General features: G+C 41.1%; 1 protein-coding gene and 1 long non-coding RNA gene across 6 annotated transcripts in view; one reads left to right on the plus strand and one right to left on the minus strand.

Annotated features, from left to right (window-relative positions):
- The window catches only part of LOC119480373 (matrix metalloproteinase-16-like), a 167393-nt gene extending 159342 nt beyond the window's left edge, over positions 1–8051 (plus strand). For 4 of the 5 annotated variants that reach the window (XM_037756529.1, XM_037756527.1, XM_037756528.1 and 1 more), the window contains one exon: positions 2795–3129. In XM_037756529.1, the coding sequence (XP_037612457.1) occupies positions 2795–3129 (335 nt within the window). Of the gene's footprint in view, positions 1–2794 lie in introns of all 5 variants that reach the window. The other variant, XM_037756525.1, reaches the window with a different exon arrangement.
- Positions 145–16845, minus strand: LOC119480374. Its single transcript, XR_005204902.1, has 3 exons — positions 16835–16845; positions 14162–14163; positions 145–189 (listed from the first exon to the last, which is right to left on the minus strand). It is a non-coding gene; the product is annotated as an uncharacterized LOC119480374 (long non-coding RNA).
- Between the last annotated feature and the right edge of the window lie 4607 nt (positions 16846–21452).

Raw genomic sequence — 21452 nt, forward strand, 5'->3', positions numbered from 1 at the left:
CTTCTGGCTAAAAATACAGTATTTGATTGATGTTAGACCAAATTTCAGGAGCTTTAAAATAAACAGTATCTGATTTGGCAAGTAGAAAAAACCAAGAAAGTTCCTTCCTGTTTAAAATGAACAAGATATGAGGCTTATTTTGCACTTTCTTCCATTTTCAAGGGCCAGTAATGAAAAATATGACATCTGCTTGTACCTTTTAAAATATTTGGATCTGTTGTACACCGTTTTGTCTGTGTCCCTAACTACTTTCATGGCTCGAGGAGTTTTATTTCTAAAGATATTGAACCCTGAAAATGGTTTCCCGTCTAAGACTTTTTTTCAGGGGGCAAAAATGACAACATTCCCAGGGGCAGAATAAATATGCAATTCTCACAATTCAGCCAAAATATTTTACAGAACATATTTTTTTTAACAGCATATACATAACGTTTGAGCAAAAACCTAGAATGTAAACAAAAACCTCTATCTGACACAGAATGACCTAATTGCCGTCTCGTCATCTGACTGGAAAATTTGAGCATTTCCTCCTCTATTTTCCCCGAGAGGAGTGTGCATCATGAATAATAAATCGCGAGAAACAAAGTGTTGAGGGGGCCAGCGAGGACGAGGAGAGCTTGAGAATCCAGCCAGGCTGTCATGCTCAGTTTTACACTGAATATATTTTCCGAAACGAGCATTTCAGGGACAGTGACAGTGCAGAAGGCAGCGAGGTTCAGTGTTAACCCAAATAGACACATTTTCAAACATTTTCACAATAAGGTACAGGAAAAGTTGTCACATTAAGACTCCCAAATGTCATTTCACTCCTTTTTTATGCCTTTTTTTCAAACTTGATATTGTCACATTACAATTTATTCATTGTCAAAATGTTTGCTGGAATGGTTGTATATGTGTTTGAATAATACTTTCTAGTGTCTGTTGCCATTTTCATTGCGAGAAGTGTTTTTTTCTCTCGGGGAGGGCATCAAAAATTGACTCACCGTGTAAGTAGACTTATGAATTTGTGTGACATCGGGACAATTGCCCACACATCCCCGTAAAAAAAAGAAAACCCTGCCACTCTTGTGATTTGAAAAGCGCCACAGCAGCTTGCTTGGAGATGACATTTGTTGTGCTGTTGTGTGATATTAGCTGTGGGGTTTGGCTCCTGGTTGGGTGTGTTTCCTCTTTTATGACCAGATATAATTAGTCCCGAGGGACTGTCAGAGACATCTCAGCCGAACAATAGAGCTGAAAGGGAAAACGATGGCTCAACAGCAGAGCGGCAGACACGATTGTTTGAGGTGCGCTTGTTTTATGGCACTGGCAGGTTGTCGTCACTTCGATTTCACTTCAATCAGTTCTTTTTTCAATATTTTAAATAGAAAAGATGCTCTCCCTGAATTGAAAGTGAGCTGAACTTTGTCCTGCTTGGCGAACATACTGTATGAACAACCTTAAACTCAGATACGCCGCTTGCCAGGGAAAGAGATTTTAGTATGTTTAAGGTGTTTATGAGGAATAATTGAACTGTGTTTTGGCAACCAAACAAACCGAAATGGCTCCAACACTAAGATCAGTGGTGGAAAACGTGGTTATATTAAGAACATTTACTCCAGTACTGTTCTTCAGTACAATTTCAAGGTACTATTATCTAATTAATAACATTATACTACCCCACTACATTTCACAGAGTATTATTCATTACTTTCATTTGACAGCTCTGTGTACCAGTTACTTTACACATTAAGATTTTCCACATAAAACACATGATCATCTTAAAAGATAGGATGCATTGTCATCAAATAAACGCTGTGTAAAGTAGTTAAGGTTAGCTAGATTGGATTACCTGCTTCAACATTAAAATGCTGCTTACGTTACTACATCTCTAATTATATTAAAATAATGTTATGTATAAGTCTTAGGGCTAATCTGCTGCATAACAAGTGCTTTTACTTTTGATACATTAAGTACATTTTTGCCTCTATTGACTTATGCACTGTCAAGGTCTTTACACACCGGGGGCGTAACAAATAAACGACATGATGTGAATGAATGGAAAGGTCTAGGGCTTTTATTGTGAAAGGTGAGAAGTACCACTTTAATTAAAGAAACCTGAATTAAAATAACCTGAATACATCTCTCACCACTGACTTTGATATTTATATATTCTGCCAATAAGACACTTGAAACTGGCGACCTTTCCATCACTTGAAGTAAAGTGTAATTGAGTATATTTTAAAAAGAGAGCGATGGCTCGTTGTCCAGTTATTCTTTTGGCTTACATTGATTCTAATTGTGGGTTTTATATGTCAAACGTTTTAAAGAGCATCTATAAACACCCTCTAAAAATCCTGTTTTTTTGCCAACCTCCTGTGGTCTAACTTGCTGCAGTGATGTAGAAGTGTACTCCAGGGTGTGTCGGCACACTGTGACATCACTGCTGGGTGTGGCAGACGTGAAACCGACGTTGAACTAGAGCTGCAACGATTAATCGATTAGTTATTTGTGATAAATCGCCAACTGTTTTGATAATCGATTCTTTTCTTTTTTTTTTAAAGTTCAAAATTCTCTGATTCCAGCTTCTTAAATGTGAATATTTTCTTGTTTCTTTCCTCCTCTATGACAGTAAACTGAATATCTTTGAGTTGTGGACAAAACAAGACATTTGAGGACGTCATTTTGAGCTTTGGGAAACACTTATCGACATTTTACACCATCTTATAGACGGAGAGGGCAGTGAAACGCTGTTTTTTCAGCCTGCTGTTAAATTAACTCACAGGTTTCTGTTTCTTCTGTTTCCTCCGCTCAGGTTACACCTACTTCTACAAGGGTAAGGAGTACTGGAAGTTCAACAACCAGCTCCTCCGAGTGGAGCCGGGCTACCCGCGTTCCATCCTCAAGGACTTCATGGGCTGCGACCTGACGCCCGTCGACCCCGCCCGGCCGCCGGTCGACGACGGCACCTCGGACGTGGTGATCGAGCTGGACAACGAGGCGAACACGGTGAAGGCCATCGCCATCGTCATCCCCTGCGTGCTCGCGCTGTGCCTGCTGGTGCTGGTCTACACCGTAGTGCAGTTCAAGAGGAAGGGCACGCCGCGCCACATACTGTACTGCAAACGCTCCATGCAGGAATGGGTCTGAAACGCCGGGGAAGAGACGAGAAGGTGGGGGCGAGGGCGAGGGCAGGCGGGAGAGACGACAGACCCCCCACTTTCACAGAGGAGGACTTGTGGACTTTGGGACATCTTTAGTGAAAACAGCCACGCCTCCTCCTTTTTGGGTGATCTGATACCTTCGTTCAGAAACAACCTGTCGGCGACCCCCTCACACACAAGGTGACCCCAGGACTTAAAGATGACTCCGCTAACCCTCAGCCTTTTTAACAAACAGGGGAGCAGAGGGACACTTTGTGGGGGATCCTGTAAAAAAACAGGAGGATCAGTATCACTTTGTATCTCAGAAACTTGACTTCCTATCCCATTCCTTCTTTTATTTCTTCGCCCGACTGCTCTTAATCAGAAAGAGGACTTTCACGGAGGAAACGCACTCTTCCCACAGGGCACTGCATTGTCATCTGTCATATCAGGTTGTTGACGAAACAACACTTTTATATTTTCTGATCTCGGTGCCCCACCTCCTCCAGCTTCATACCGCGCTCAAAAGATAAACACGAGTTAATCACGTTGCCGATCTTCAATTTCTGTAGTGTTTTTATTTCAATTTTTTGCATTTGAATTCTTTTTGAGAAAGGAGGTCCTCACCGTTCCCTTTAACACGCTCCTGAGGAAGAGACCAAACGAAACCAAATAAAATCAATTTCTCTCCAAAGAGGATTACATTTTTTTTCTTCTTTTTTTTTTTGTTCTCATTTCAGTTCATCCCTTTTCCTTCCCTTCTCTGGATCCTTGCAGCGATTAAGAGTCGGGGAGCTCTGACTGTTGTGGCAGTCTGTTTGAGACACAGGGGCCAAATTATTCTGCAATATTTTAACTCGCCTTAATTATAGATCATACTACTTGTGCTTTGGTTTTGCTGTTCTTGGAGTTGTTGTTTTCTCTTTTTTTTAATTTGTATACCGCTTCTGTTTGTTTGTTTTTATTTGTTTGTAAAAAAGAAGCTAATTGAGAGCTTCTTGTGATTGCTATTTTATGGTTTTTATTACCCAGAATTCTCAGCACTGGCTTGCTGAGCCATTCTGGACAGAATATACAGTAGGGTCAGCCTGTATTGAGAGTAATGTATTGTATCGTGCAAAGATGTCGGGAAGGTTCTGGAGTAAAGCCACTATTTTTTTTGTGTGTTAAGCTATTTGTTATCATTTCCATACGACAGAAATCAGGCTAATTGTGAGCTTGAGAGCTTGTTATTGGATTTGCTGATGTTATTTTGTTTTGTCCATGGCCCATAATTCCCCTCAGTTTAAAGACATGTGCATCCAAAATGGTTATTTGTGAATGGACAGACCATTTTTTTAAAAGAAAAAAAAGAATCCTGTTGACTGCCTTGTTTGAGAGAGCTCACAGTTCCCAGAATGCTCTTGTCTCCTGACTGAGGACCCACAAAGTGAGACACCAAGTCAAGATCAGTGCCTGTGTCAACGTGCATGCAAGCATTTACTGTACATCCAACAACCGGTTCTGCTCAACGTGGCGGGAAGTTTTCTCTTGAAAATACTGTTTGCATTTATTTTTGTACATTTTAAGTGTTCCCCTCCCTCCCTCCCTTTACCTCCAGGTACAATTAAATCTAAGAAAAAACCTTTAAAAGATTCAAGTGGTACATTTGGGAAATCTTTGGGAGATCTAGATGGGTAATTGGCAAAGTGAAATTGGCTTCAGCAAGCAAACCAACCGTTCTGTAGTGTCCTCGCTGGCATGGCGAGCAGTCTTTGAATGTGTGTCTGTTTTCATGATCACATACTGGTTTTTCTTTCTTTCTTTTCCTGTTTTCTGGTCAAAACAAATTGGACATCTCACAATGACTTCTTTGTGTAAGACTTTGGGACAACGGGGGAAACGTGTCCTGACAGAATGAATAAATTGATCAATATATGATTAAGAGCTGCCTTCGAACTCTCTGCTCGTCTTTTAACTTGCATGCAGAGTATGTGTGTGTTCAGTGCTGGTCTGGGCTGTCTGTACATAATGTGTTCCCCCACATCTGATTTGGCTGTGTGTTTGCTTGTGATTCTTGGATGATGTGCACCCTACAGTGGTGTGGTATTGGTTTGGTTTGAAACAAGCACTCGTGTGTACCAATCAGTTGATCTAATGATGATTTACTAAGATATGAAAAAAAGCAAATATATTTTGTAGTGTGCAGTTCTATGTGCTAACATCAGCATGCTAACATTCTCAGAAAGACAATGCTGACATACCGATCTTTAGTAGGCGTAATGCTTACCCTGTGCGCCATCGTAGTTTAGCATGCTAACATTTGCTAATTTGCACTTAATACAAAGTACAGCTGAGACTGATGAGAAGTATTGAACAAATTTAGATTTTACCTGTTGATGCTGAGTTAAAGTCAGGGGATCACCAACGTTATTAGGATTTATCGTCTGGGCACCATGGCTAGCTGTACAAAAAATGTCATGGCAATCCATCCAATAGTTGTTTCGATATTTCAGTCTGGAAAGTGGTGGACCAACCAACTGACCAGTACAATGATGTTTCTTTTACAACCACCACATTAGCTTTCATGCTAAAGTCACCTTATTATCTAACTCGCATACATGAACACACGTTTTTTTCCTGCACCTGAGCTTGTTGAATGAGCCACCAAAACAAACATCCTCCACTGCTGCTAACGTCAGCTTCTCAGCTGCAGTACGTGAAACAGCATGTAAACGTAACTGCAAATGTCACTTGGGTCTCACTTGGGTCTGGTTAGATGCTGGTGTGGTCCTTACTCTTCAACACCACTAACAACACCGCTATCTGCCCATGATATGTACACGCTACAGCGCTACTCTGTTTACTTTGTGTCTTGTTCCCCTGCCGGGGCTCAGCCTGCCAGCTGCTGTCAATCAAACGCACCGAGACCCCCCTCTAGCAGGCTGATATTTACCCAAAGACCTTTTTTCTTACTTTTAATACTTAAAAACTTTTCAACAACACATTAAAAAAAAAAACATGTTAACATTATTTTTTACTACAAAAAGAGACGACTAACTGTGATTTCAGTTGGACTTTAAGCAACTTGAAACTTGGCTGGAACCAGTGTTGTGCAAACAGTGCAGACAGAGGGCCGACCTACAGTGCATGAAGGCACTGGCTCAAACTTCGGTGAACTCTGAACTCCAGAGATAAACTCAGCCAGCAGCAAGAAAAGACAAATAAAAAAAGTAGCATTTGATTTAGAGAAAAGTGTGTGTTGATCTGGGCCTGAGAGCTCAGCAGTCCTACAGTATTGTGTGCTGCTGTATTTTTGGGTGGAGTGATAAAAATCAGTGCTTTTAGATGTACGATCCCAGCGGTGCAGCGCTGGCATTTATTGCGGATTGTGAAAGTGAAACATGTTGGTTTTTAGTGTTTACTCTAGCTTTGCCGGGACACTTTTGACATACAGTTACAACAAAGAAGGTGAGGTCAAGCCAGTTTGCTGACTGTGGTCACTGAGTGTGTATGTGTATGTGTGTGTGTGTGATGAAATTACACTCTTTGGGATAACACTTTATCGGTTCTCATCACAGGACTGTTCAGTGGTGAAATTGCTTCCAATCTGCTTTTGGACAAAGGCATTATATGCTCGGCTATGTTTAGATCGGTGCTTTTTCCTTAAGGCTCTTACTCATTGTCTATTCTCTCTCCATCCCTGTAAATACAGACTGTGTGTCCGTGTGCCTATTTGTGTTCTGCTTCATGTTCCCTACAGATGCGTGTACTGTACGAACCAGTCCTGTAGCAGTAATACATGAGGTTTCATTTTAAAATATCCGTCAGCACTTTTTTCTTTTACTTCTATTTGTGTACATGTGTGAGCATGCTCTGAACAGCAGTGCGGGTTTTTAAAGAAGTAATATGTTGATCCACAAACGCCATGTTGCTTCGCCAGCCTCGGTGTGTCTGTGTCTCAGCCTCTGCATCTTGGTCCTGTGCATGCTTACCAGACTGTGTGTGTGTGTGTGTGTGTGTTTGCAAGCATGTCAACCTCACAACTGGAGCCTGGACAAACCCTGTGGGCCCAGCCGTCTCTTTTGCGACTGCCAGGCTAAAATATTGGTGCTAAACTGACCTACACTGGCCAGGGCTGTTATTCTACGGTGCTATTTTTGTCAGCCCTCCTCCTCCTCCTCCGCCTCCTCCTCCTCCTCCTCATCCTCCTCCTCCTCCTGCTGTCATTGGCTCAAAACTTGAGTGATTACAACGGCAACCGAAGTAATACATTTTCATTTAACCCGTGTCCTTACAGTGCACTGTTTAATGGCTCCTCTTTGGTTAAGGACAGTATATCCTAGTGCTGGTTATTAGCGTGGCACAGTGAAGCAGCTGAAAGGAGCTTGCTGAAGGTCAGCAGGAGTCAAGCTGTTGCTTTGGCCCTGATAAAAAAGGTTAAACAGGAGACACACACAGAAAATAATGGTTGTTTATTTGTACTGTCTCTTGCAGCAGGGCGGCCAGTGGATCATCCATATTCAGAGATAGCGTTGTTTGCATCTCCTCTTGCCATTTTTCTATTCATTGTTTGTTGGATCATTATGTTAATGTGATGACATTTAAGGTGTGTACTGTATGTGTGTGACATCTCAGCACCTCCTTTTCAGCTCATTCATTGTCAAAAATTGACTGTTCGCTAAACCCCTCCCCCGACTGTCCAGTCTTAGCAACAGTAACCAGGCACGGCAGGTCTTTTTTTTGCCTTTCCTAAACCAAAATCACAAGAGCAAAAAAAAAGGATTGAAATGAATGGTGTGTTTGTCTGCTCTAGCATAAGCTACAATTGCTAACATGTCAGGCTAACTAGATTACTGCCTAGTACAGTAGTAACTAAGGCCAAGTGGCACATCATTAGCCTAAATTTGTTACGTTAAAAAAAAAAAAAAAAAGCACATCCATTGTGTAGTATTTCCTATCCGTGGAAGCACCCGATTTGAATGTTATCAGGCCATTAAATAGGCGTTATCTGCCACTATAAGCACCATAGATGAGGGTCATTAGGGGCCTACTACGCTTACTACATTGTAAAAGTGAAAGTGAAACTTAAAAGCAACACGTTCTAACGTGTTGTGAAACTGAATGAAACGTCACGTTTTGAACACAAACAAAAGGGCTTCTTTAGGTTTAGGCAAAAAAAATCTACTTTTTTAGGTGTAGGCAAAGAAAAAAGGTTTAGGCAATAAAACTACAACTTCTTTAGATTCTGGCAAAAAAAAACACTTTGTTAAGTTTAGGGAAAAACATTGTGTTTTGGGTTAAAATAACTACAATCAAAAAGTCAACTACACATTTTTGGTTTCACACGTGATGCGGACTCCGGTCTCCTTTCACACTGTCTATACTACAGCACCTAACTTCCCCTTTGCTCCTGTCATAATTACTACGGTCGCTAGAGGTCACCGTTGTGTTCTTTTATACCTTCTTTCAGTGATCTACCATGTGAATAGATGATAAAACCTACTAGTGGGTATAGTAGGCCCCTACTGACCCACATATATAGGGCTTATAGTGATTGATAACGTCTATTTGATAGCCTGACAGCAGTGAAATCGGCTGGTGGAAGCCAGACGTGGATACAAAGTTTAGGCTAACGTTAGCAGCTCTGTGCTGCTCTTTATTGAATTGGGGGAAGTTTAAAGGTGCCTTTAGTGCATGTTCGTGCATGTGAGCGTGCCCCACTGGTTAGCTCACCGCTGACAATCTGCACTGCTCTCATGTGATGGTTACAACTGTTAGCTCTGTCAGCCCTGTCAGCACTTTCGCCTTTGTTTGCAGCGCTGTTAGCACCGTTAGCGGTAACCGTAAGAGTCGCGGCTCGCCGTCGCCACGTTGAGAGGCAATAGAAATGCTCCCAATTCCGTATTGAACACCTTTGAGTAAACCCAGCCTATGTAATGTGTCATTAAAAGTGACAATATGAACAATAAAGCATAGATCTAACCTCTGTCATGTCCAAGTATGTTAGCTAAGCAGCTAAACAGGCTTGTGTTGGAATGAAATAGTCTGACATTACATATTTCCTTATAACAGGCCTGCTTATAATACTAACTTTCTTTACACTTCAATACAAGAACAGTGCTGTTTCTGTTATTTCCATGACTATAAAACAAGTAAATTGGAAACATTAAGAGCTTTTTCAACCATTCCATGGAGTTAAAATTAGCTTAAATAGCTAGCTAGCTGATCAGTAACAACAGTTGTCATTTCAGCTGACAAAATTGACACCGACCCAAAATGAGAAGCCTGCTTCTGTTTACTTCTGTCAGAAATCAAAGACCCATTGTTTCAAAAATGACTATGAATTTAGAGAGGAAAAAACTGCCCCCGTTATTTTTATAAACTGCATGTGTGCCGTGTGAGAAGAAAACGCTTGACAGGCACAACAACTATGGAGGACAGGGCTTAGCGAACGCTCAATTGACCTGTCCCGTCATGTCATCGTGCGTGGGGAGGCACTCTGATGACACCCATTTCAAACAAATGTCAATTCTTGTTATACCATTTTTCCACTGAATGTCTCTGTGTATCATTCTTCTGTTTTAGTCCATCTTTGGAAGCTCCGCTCTGTCGATCAATAAATACATTTGAAAAAGATGTCGCCACGCATCCTCGTCTTGTTCGTGCCCGTGTTCATGCATGCGTGCATGGTCATGACCCGCCGCCATTCCCTGCAGGAATACAGCCACTCGGTCGTTACATGACGCTTCAACATGAAAAAAGTTACAGATGATCAAGAAACGGCAGGTTTTTGGATACACTTTTCTTCAACTTATCTATTTGAATATGAAAGAAGCATACCTGGGAACTAAAATGTACTTTTTTGTCAACTTTCCTTTCCTTTTTTACATATTCACAGCTTGATCATATGTCAGCCTTTCAAGTCAGTCCTCCCACATCCATTTAGAGAACCTCTATCATTCCTTCAAAGAGGTAAACGGAGCCGTGCCATGATTTTTTCATTTCTTTTTTTGTGTGTGTAGAGAAGTAGAATAGTTACTGTCACTATGTGGAGTGTTACAAATGAAAGCCATCTTCCAATCTCCCCCAGGTCCATTCAGATGCAGAGAGCCTTTCTCCTCGTACCACGGAATAGTACCATCTTCATATTTCCGCAGCAATAAAGCACCTCCGTAAGGACAGGAGAATTCAGATGGAGGATGAAATGCCAAAGTTTCTAACGCAGCGCCACGTAGAATGATATTGAATGTACAAATCAATGCCGCAATACGCCAGGCTTCTGCATCCACAAAGAAAATACCCACTTCTGTGTGTCCGCTGGCTTTGAACGAGCTGCTCGGGCCAGACGGGCCCGTAATCTGTTTCCAATTTCTATCATTCCCATCATTGGTTCCAAATGGTTTTTCGGCCGTGCACCTTCTCCCTGAAATCTGCTTGGAATAACACCTACATGCATTATGAAAACACACCCAGGGCATATTGTACATTCCAGACACTCAAAATGAGACACATTATGCTTTTGTTGAAAGTATTTCTGCACTAACAGTATTAGGTTCTTTTCTTTTTTTCTAATTGCTGACATTTTGTTTAGGTTTCCCACCATGTTTTGACTGAGAGCTTTCTGATTCTCCAGCTGTCTCCGGCTATGTGTGCTATGTTCACATCATTAACTTCAGTGGTATGGGGCTGATGGATTGAGACGCAATGGAAACGAGAGTTTAATACAGAACAGACACAAATGAAGTAAAGAAATAGTTCTTTTCTGTACTTTTGCTCGCTCCCTGTAGCGTCCATTTGCTATCCCTCCCACTATGCATTTGGTTTAATGGTACTGAGGGCACAATATGGCACAACCTCCAATCAGGCTGATGAGCTTGGAGCTGCAGGCATTATCTTACTATGTAGATTAAGGTAATATAGATTCAGGCTAAGAGTCGAAGACCATCTGCTCCATTATATACTGACACTGATTTCACTTATAAAAGCTGCCCCACTCTGAGGACTCCGATGTTACCTAAAACTTCTGCAAGCTACTACTAACACCACTACAGCTAATACTTAACACTAAATATAAAAATAATGATACATTTCAATAAAGGAGGATGGCACACTCCTTCACATTTTAGCCTGGCAGGTATATTTTATAAGAATTTATTCTCTAAAATGCATTTTGTTGACAAACTTTGTGCAGTTTTAACTTAAAAATCAAATTTTTTCAATGCACCTGAAATAAATCTCCTTTCACCTTCATTGTATTGATGTGGTGGCTCGAATCTCAGATGATGATGGATACCTCACAACGTTACCAAATAAAATCAAGACTATCTGCATGGCTGGATACCATTAGAGATACGGTAGAAATATGTTTTTTGTGAACTATCCCTTTAAAGGTGCAGTGTGTAGGATTTGACGGTGCGGTTGCAGATTGCAACCAACTGAGTACTCCTCCACTCACTCCTATCCATAATAACACTTCTTTAGGAGGAACAGAAGTCAGACGGCAGTTGGCGGTACCACGGTTTTGCACTGAGCGGCTCACATTACCACAGTTTCACAAGTGCTTCGGAAAACTACGGTTTGTTTGGTTTGTCCCATAGACTGTATATAAAGATGGACGACCCGTCTCTACTTCCTCCCACTAAGTGAAGCCAAAATATCCCAGATACGGGAGCTGCCATCTTGACATTTTGACGTCATTTGGAGCCAGAACCGGTGCAGTAGTGATTGGGCAGTGGAGCCGCAGTATCGAGGTCACCCACCTGGACCAATCGCGAGCCGAGCATGGACGCAGCTTGTCAGCAAGAGAGACTCACAGCTGCCAATCATGGTGTCTCACGCCCTTTTTATGGCAACAAATAATTAATTAAAACAAAATGAATCTGAAAAAATAACACTTGAACATTCATCAGCACGGTAGGTATTACCTAAAATGCCAGAAACCGTCTTTAGGAAAAATTTATTTGACGTGTAGCCTACTTTGTCTTTTTAGTTTGACCCATGTCGGAGGATCTGCTCACTATGTAGATATGAAGGGCTCATTCTAAGGTAAGAAAAACACAAGGATTCTTAGTTTCAGGTGATTATACACTAATGAAAACATAGTTATGAATATTATATTCCATTTCTGATAATAGATCCCCCGAAATGTTACACACTGTTCCTTTAAATAGTGATTTAGAGAAAGGAAGAAATGTAGTACTATACTCCTCATGAAGGGACAATCCAGTAGCTCAACAGTTAATGGAGTCACAGAGCTCAGCTGACTCATGTTGTCAGCCTCACACATCTATTGTACAAGCCCCTGTGGGCTTATTTTTTTTCTCTCCTCTCCTGCACGGGTCACAAGTTCATATTTTGTAGGGGTCGTCATGAGAAAACCAGCCCCGGAGGTTCCTTGTTTTCAGTCGTATTTCAAACAGTGGTCTCAGGTGGCCTTTGCAGCCATCCAACCTAAAGTCACAGAGAAGGGCATCACACATACGACCCTGAAACTGAGCTCAAGGTTAAGGTCAACGAGAGATGCTTTACTTATTGTTGCTGTTGGATGAATATGTCCAAAATGTCAGCTTTGCAATGGCTCAGAAAAACCAGCTTTGACCTTATGTTGACCTTATCTTAACCACAATGCATTTTGTGATTTGAAAGGGCTTCACAAGCCCATAACACTATAAGTAGAGTAAAAACATTTTAAAAAAGCCACCAACTGTCAAGGTTTTTTTTTTTAACACAAAACTAAGGTTGCATCACATAATTGCTGCTGTATGTGTTTTGCAGTGTCAGGCATATTACACTGCTAATTGGCCATTCACTGAATCTCAAACGGTATTGTCCAATCATAGCTTAGCAACCATAACTAGCAAGCCTGTCCGGTTAGAGCGGTGTGCATGGGGATCCAGCTCTCTTTATAAAGAGTATGGAGGGTGTACCAAAAACAAAAGACAAAAGTGTGAGGAATGGATTAAACAATGTGCTTGTCGGCTCTACTGTAAGCTGCAAACATTAGCGTGTCCAGCTAACTAGCTTACAACCTAGACAATAGTACCCTAACCTAACCCAGTGTTACTTTCTAGGCCATGACATTTAATACTACTTCTTTTTGTGGGGTTACAGGTTATGTTAAAGGTGCTTTATATGATATCCAGAGTATTAATATAGTAACAAACAACAATTTGCTATGTAAATATATAAGTAATGTCTACCTGAGCAGAGAATGAAGTCGCTCTCGCTCTGTGTGTGTGTTGTAATCCGAGCTTCTCCGTGCTTTCTTGACATAGTCGGGCCGACCGCATGTGTTTTTAGTGCATATTCGTGCATGTGTGCGTGCCCCACTGGATAGCTGACGGCCGCTGCTCTGCACTGCTCTCATATGGCGGTTAAAGCTGATAACGCTGTTCTGACCGTCGACGTTGTCGCGGAAGAGTAGCGCCCACCCTCCGGTTCACTTTAACACTGTTAGCTCTGTCAGCATTGTTGCCGTTGTTTCCACTGTTTGCGCCGTTAGCTGCGAGCCGCCGGCTGAGCCGTCGTGATGTTGAGAGCCGTACAGAGGCAATAGAAATGCTCCGAATCTCGCTTAGCACCTTGAAGAAGAAGCCAAGTTCATGGGGCTAACGTTGGCTAACTAGCTACAGCGGCTATACAAAATCAATGGTCGCCCGGTAGAAATGACAAGCCTGCTTTTGTCTACTTCTGTCTGAGACCAAGCATTGTTTAAAAAATTACTGACTTTTTTAACTATATGTTAGAATGCATGACAGGCAGAGCAAACGTAACCAATTACTAACTATTGTAAACATTTAGTGATTCTTTACATCCATATTCACATTTTAAGGTCAATACCAATTTGTCTGAGTTCAAGTTGTGAATTACCTTCATTTGATTTAGTGTTCTTTCTACAATTTTATTCTTGTAATGGTGAAAAAAGTCACTGAAATAACATATTCAGAGGCTAGAATTCTCCATCCTCTAGCCTCGTGAAATATTGTTACGAGACAGGTATGCAGGATAACAGTTCAAGTCAACACATTGTCAGGGGTGGACACTGTGGAGAAGGTCACGACTGTGAACGCCGCAGCGCTGCTTTCAGCGGCTGCTGCTGATAGCATCTACTCTGCGTGCCAAGCTGCAGTCCCAGAAGACTTGTCGTCCGCGGCTTTACCCTCCACCGTCCTCTGTCTCTCGGCGGGACTCTCATTAGTGAAGCAAACACATTATCCACGCTGACTTCCATATAGACAGGAGGAAGGAGGAGATGGAGAGCAGGAAGTAATGATCCGCAGTGTCCAGGTAAAATTAGCTCCATTAATCACACCATTGATTGGTCAGCCGCAGAATGCAATGCCCCTTCCCTGTCTCTTCCACCAGAAGCAGTTATGAGCACTGGAGACTGGATCTATGGTTAACTATAAATAATGCATTTTGATTGTGGAGGAATAGTCTTTGTTGAAACCTCTTTGTTTATCTGGAGGCTTTTTTTCTCGTGCTGTTTGTGTTTTTCAGACTTCGGAGGAACAGTCGATACCTGTCTCCTTGTAGATTAAGAAGAATTGGGCTTGAAAACTTCCTCCACCCCGGACTCATTCAAAGAAGCGAGACTCAACAACGCTTTGCCAGAAAACTTTTAAATCTCACTTTCTGCATCACCACCTTTTTCCTCCCTCCATCCTCCCCCCCGATGGATTTTCTGCCGGCTTCTTGACCCAGGCATTATGAACTGTTTTCATTTTTAGTGGCCCGATTCCAGAGCGGGAGCGAAAGAGCTTTCTCTTTGATTGATACTTACCTCTCAGAAAGATGTATGTGATTTCAAAATGGAGAGGCTAGAGAGGCCATTACTATGCATCAACCACTGGGTAAACCTCTGGGTCTGAAAAGTGCCTTAAACTTGCATTCTTTCTAATAGCCAACGGGGGCGGGGGGGTCTGATTGTATAGAAGTCTATGAGGAAATGAGTCTACTTCTCTCTTGATTTATTACCTCAGTAAACATTGTAAACATGAGTTTATGGTCTTAATCACTACTTTCAAGTCTTCTTCAATACAACAGGGTGTGGCTACCTTGTGATTGACAGTGAAAGTTAATTATGCCCTTTTTGGTCGTCTGAAAACGTCTCAATCAGAGTTTGGTTGTACATTGCTTATTTACAGTCTAACAACAAATACCTGCAAACGTATAAAAGAAACCCTATTATTTTCATTTATTTTTATTTTTACTACACAAATGCAACGGCAGAAATGGAGGTCTGTTTCGATTTTCTTTAAACAGCTTTTGCAATCCAATGCAGCCAAACAGTTGTACCTGTTAGTCCTGTTTGTTCCCTCACTGCTGACAGTCTGGGCATTAAACAAGCTGGAACAAGAGTTTGTCAGTGAGGAGTCATTTGTTCTGAATAAGAATACCTTCAAATGCTTCCTTACGTACAGATTTTACTTCCAAATTGTGGAGTTTCTGTCAGGGGTTCTTCATTGCTCATTCACAGTGGACAGTCCAGCACCTGGAGGGCCTGTGTTTTAAATTCTGCACGCCCGGCTGACACGCCGCCGCTGAACACGGAGCCGTGAAACAAGTGCACCCGCAGTTCTTCTGTTCATTATGAGTTTCTTCTCTTCTCACCCACAGCTAGAAACACGCCTATATGTACATATCTTTCAAGCAACATTTGGGGAAATCAAACAGACAAACTTACTATTCAGTTAAGAAGGCACAAAGTTTTTGCACTGAACATCAAATACCAGCAAATCCCCCACTTCATAAGTGATGATTATCAAGATGTCACATGTAATGTGGGTCAGAAAACTCTCAGGTTAGATGGAGCATTAATCTGCAACTTGTATACATTACAGGGGCTTGCAAGACACACACACAAAGAATGATCAATATTGATACATGGGAGGATGAAGAGAGCCAAAATGCTGGATCCTACATTTCCCATTATGCAATCATAGGCCGTATATAAGAAGTGGATGTAGTGACCGTGACGTCACCCATTGGTTTTGTGTACTGCCGGTTCATTTTGGCTGACACCATCTTGGTTTTTGGGGCACGGCCGTCTTGTTTTTTTGCAACCAGAAATGACACGAGAGGGTGGAGCTAAGAGCAACCGAACGCTGAATAAGACATTTTCAAGTGACCAAAAAGGTTATAATTACCTCTGGAGGATTAAAGAGAGAGGAGATGATAGAGGCATCATCAATTTGTGCAAAAACATAAAATGTCACAGAATGATGCATGTTTTTGGGATACAGTGTAAATATAGTACACACAACATTTTTAGCTTTATAAAATGTTTAACTATGTTGTATGTATGGAGCTGTAATGTATGCAATATCATACATGAAACATACAGATTTACAGTATCTATTCATCAACATGAACCTTTTTTCCTCTGTCTATCTACAGATAGACATTTATATCATATATCAGACTACATTGTGTTATCTAATATGATAATAAAGGAAACATTTACAAAGGTTGTTCAGCTGGACATGTGGCAACTGTTGGATAATGTAAGAGCTCGTCCAAATATAATGAAATTAGTTTATATTTCATTAAGTTTGCTAATAGCTTGATAATGTAATGAACTGGGACTGTGTTTCTTACTTTATGACAGATGGAACAGGCGACGGATGGATCTTTTAGCACAGATGAAAAAGATGAAAAGATAAGAAGTTAAAAAGGTAACGTTACAAATAGAAGATGTACAAACACGCTTTAAAGACAGATGCGCGTACATCTGGTGGTACCGTGAGGTGGTCGGCTTACTATTAATGCGGTGTGTTTTTGTGTAACGTAACGGTGCATGTCTCTCTCATTCAGCAGCCTTGTTATGTTCGTTTAACGTTACACTACGTTGTCCCTCACCGTCCCGTCATCTACCGCTAAATTCTTCCTCATCGTGAACGGCCAGCAGCTCCCGCACCTCGATGTCTTGCCACACATCCATGTTGTTCTCGTCCGTCGTTCACCTCAGGTGTGTCTGAAAACATTCCTCCTGCCGTGCTCCGTTTGTTTATGAGCCACGGTGACCTGTGACAGTTGCGTCACGGACTGTGCGCCCTCATTTTCAAGGTTTGTCCCGCTCCGTTTCTTAGCGACCCTGGTCCGTGCAATTCACATCGAAATCGACCCTGGTCCAACCCTGATCTGACCCACCTCTCGACCTGGGTCGCAAAGGCGAGTCGATCGACGCGGGTTAACCCTTTCATACACACAACCAACCCCGGTTGAGTCCTCGGTGGGAAAGGGGTATAAGCAACAACCCTCATGACTTTGTAAAGCTCACTCCAGAGCCACGGAGGATTTTATACAACTGTTTTTACTGACTCATTTAGCACTAGTCATAATGAGTAGACTGAACCTAATGCGTAACACTGGTGGAGTGCCCCTTTACTAAAGTTGCACTGTGGCTTTTACTGCTGAGAGTCTGCATTTTGACCTTTACAGAAGTAGATACACGAGCGTGAGAACATCAGAAGAGCAAAAATATCACTTTATTTTTTCCTACACTGATTTCACAGCTTCCTGTGACAGTGATAACGTTTTATCAGCAGGAGACATGGGATACAATCTCTTCATGTCCAACGCTACCATTTCTGAGGACCTCAGCAACAAATCTGCTAAATCAACACACTCCAGACGTTTTCCCTTTTTTCTTTCTCTCTCTTTGGTGATTATTTTCAGCCAGTGGAAACTCGGGCTCAGGAAGTGTTACGCATTTCAAACAGTCCGGAGAGGCCCGGCTGCAAGGCTACCCGCTGGCTCTCCGTCTTATTTGCTTTCCCTTTGCTTTGTCTCAGGACCTCGATGTGATGATAATATGAGGGGGGGGGGGGGGGGTTGATCTGGACTTTATAGCCATGATGGACCCCAGTTTAGTTCCAAAGACAATTTTCTTTTCTGTGCTCAGCAGAATTTGACTCAAATCTCAGGCAATTAGGATAAGATCTATGGGTTTTTATTAGCCTCAGTCAAACACCTCATAAACATTTTACTCCCATAAGTAGACTTCGACATGGATTAGGTCTCTAAGGAATACGTAAAGGCAAGGAAGTGGGGGTTAAAGTAAGATGACAGCCGGCTGTTTGAGACGAATGACTGTGGGAAAGACAGAAGCAGTCAACCTGATGTAAACGGCTCTTTACGGAGGAAATGTGGGCTGTGGCCTTGTAACGCAAAGTGCATGTTATGTATGTTGCTCTGTCTGATCGTAAAGGAACCGACTGAGGGCGATGAAGGGTATAGCCGCATGGTGTTGTACTTACAGGATGTATGGTCAGTGGCCTGAACAGCCTGTGTGTATATGACATGTGTAAGTGTATCTGAGTTATGTGCATGGATGTGTTTTCAGTATGACTCACGGGTGTCCTGGTGTGTATGTGGGTTTGTGTTTGGCTTCGGTTACTTGGTCACACACACACACACACAGCTTACTCACTCATGGCCTTTAGGCTGTGTATATACGTAAGACATATGGTCCATAGAGTCTCTGTCAGGTCAACTTACAGACAGCAGGTCACATGTATTGTTAACAAACACTTGGAGGGCTACATGCTGAGTGAAACTGGGAAAAGAAAATTTATGACGGACGTCATTTTTGGGTATTTTGAGCAGACAAAGAAGGTTTACTTATACATACACAAGAAAGATCTCTGTTTCGTTCTCTTTGGCGGCACCTACGGCGATAAGCAGTAACTGCAGGTATGTTTTTGGATCTCACTTCCCAGACAGATTGCTGCTTGGGATTTTTCCCATGAATGTCGCCACAGACACAAAGTTTACAATACTGCAAATGCAAGGGCTGTCATGAGTGGGACACAGGCTCAATCACCATTGTTCGGCGATAGATCGTGACTTAACAGACATTTATTCAAACGAAAATCTTCAAGACTATTACTTTAAGTAAAAGTATTGGCATTGAGGTACCAAAAGTAAAAGTAGTCATTATGCAGAATGTCCCATTTCAGAATAGTTTATATCATATTATTTGGTTATAATTATTGATGCATTAATGTGTAGATTTGACTTAATTTACTACTGGGTAGCTTGTGAATTTCCTCCTGGGGATAAGGTCTCATATTACTTTAACCATTTTAACCTATATTAATACATAATTGATTAGTAGATTAAAATTATATTTTGTATTAGTAATCATAATCTGTAAAGTAACTAGTGACTAGAGTTATCAGATAAATGTAGTGAAGTAAAAATTTCTTTCTGAAATGTAATGAAAAAGGAAGTATAAAGTATAATAAATACCCACGTTCGCACTAGCCTAGTTCATATGTATATGTGTGTGTATGGGTAGGTGGAGGATGAAAAAGAAGGAAAATGTATTATTAATAATGTTTCTTTTTGTACTTTTTCAATAAAAAAGTTGATTAAACATAAAATGGAAATACTGAAGAACAAGTACAAGTACCTCAAAATTGTACTTTAATACATGTAGCTAGTTACTCCTCACCAGTGATATATACCAGCATATTTGACACACTAAGGCAGGGGTCAGCAACCTTTACTATCAAAAGAGCCATTCTAGGCAAAAAAAAAAAAGAATCTGTCTGGAGCCGCACAACATTTGAGCATTGTGATGAAAGTAACACAGTTTATAGTTTTAAGTATATAATATATAAGTCTAATGCAATGAGGGCCAAAGAGCAAATGTACTAGCAAGTATCAGGGCCACAATGAGGGAAAAAACATCTTAGATTTCCAGAATGAAGTCATAATATTACGAGAAAAAAGTTGTAATATTGCGAGAATAAAGTCATAACTTTACGAGAAAAAAAGAAAATAACACGTAAAATTACTAATTTATAATATTATGACTTTATTCTCATAATACTACGACCTTTTTTCTCATAAACCTATGACTTTATTCTCATAATATTATGACTTTATTCTCATAATACTACGACCTTTTTTCTCATAAACCTATGACTTTATTCTCATAATATTATGACTTTATTCTGGAAATCTCAAATTTATTTTTTCTCCTCAATGTTGCCCTAATACTCCGTCGTACCATAGACCTACAACAATGATAAATAAAAATGAAAATGTAAACAAAAAATAGTTATTCATTTCCACTATTTATTTTTTTAAATCCACAGGGAGCCACTGGAGAGGAGCTGAAGAGTCGCATGTGGCTCCAGAGCCACAGGTTGCTGACCCCTGCACTAAGGCAATCAAAAGTGCTTTACATATAACAACTAATATACAAAATACATTAAATACATACAAGTAAATACATTTAGGAAACAACAACAACAACAACAACAACAACAACCAAACAGATAGCAAGCCTGCCCACTACTCTGGCTACTAAAGTGAGCTGGTACTCTGACCTCTGACATAACGGCCTTGCAGAGAGGTAAATGCAACGCACCCTCTGTATCAACGCGGTGTCTTTGAACGCATCTCGGTCTCCAGGCTGCTGCTGCTGCACCGCTCACCTGGCAACTGTCCTGACTGCTAACGGTACATCATTTATCAGCTAGCTTCCGGGCTAAAAGTCCGGTAAAGTCGCTTCAGGAGGTTTTTGTTAAAAAGTGCGCACTTCACCATGGACACACCCACACCTGTCTGCTGTCAACACCTGTGGAGGGAATTGTTCTCAACTGGGACGCCAGAGGACCAACAACAAGCTACACTTCAACAAGCTACACTTCAACAAGCTACACTTCAACAAGCTAGGTGTTGGCTGCTTGTGTTGTCTTTAACTCTGTTTAAGGTGCTCGTTTGCTTCACAGTATGAGGTTGTGAATGCTGCGTTCAGTGTTGTTGTTGTCCTTGCTTCTTGAGGGCGGTGACATGACCTTAGCTTAATGCTGTTTTCTCTGCTATCTGCCTATAGCCTATATGTGCAGTGTTTGCATTGGTGATAGCATCATTAGGTTGTTATTGACATGCGCAGTACTGCATGGCTGACTAACCAGTGGGGTTTTGCTATGTACAGGTTGACTAAAGCAGAGGTCAGCAACCTGCGGCTCTTTAGTTCCTCTCCAGTGGCTCCCTGTGGATTTATAAAACAATTAGCAGAAATTAATAACTGTTTTTTGTTTACATCTTCATTTTTATTTATCATTGTTGTAGGTCTATGGTATGATGGTACGATGGAGTGTTAGGGCCACATTGAGAAAAAAAAAGATGAGATTTAGAGAATAAAGTCATTGGTTTACGAGAAAAAAATGTAGTATTATGAGAATAAAGTCATAATATTATAAAGTAGTAATTTTACGTGTTATTTAATTTTTTTCTCGTAAAGTCCTGACTTTATTCTCACTATATTACAACTTTTTTTCTCGTAAAGTTATGATTTTATTCTTGTTATTTTATGACTTCTTTTCTCGT

The sequence above is a fragment of the Sebastes umbrosus genome, chromosome 21, assembly GCF_015220745.1.
Source record: "Sebastes umbrosus isolate fSebUmb1 chromosome 21, fSebUmb1.pri, whole genome shotgun sequence".
Taxonomy (NCBI): domain Eukaryota; kingdom Metazoa; phylum Chordata; class Actinopteri; order Perciformes; family Sebastidae; genus Sebastes; species Sebastes umbrosus.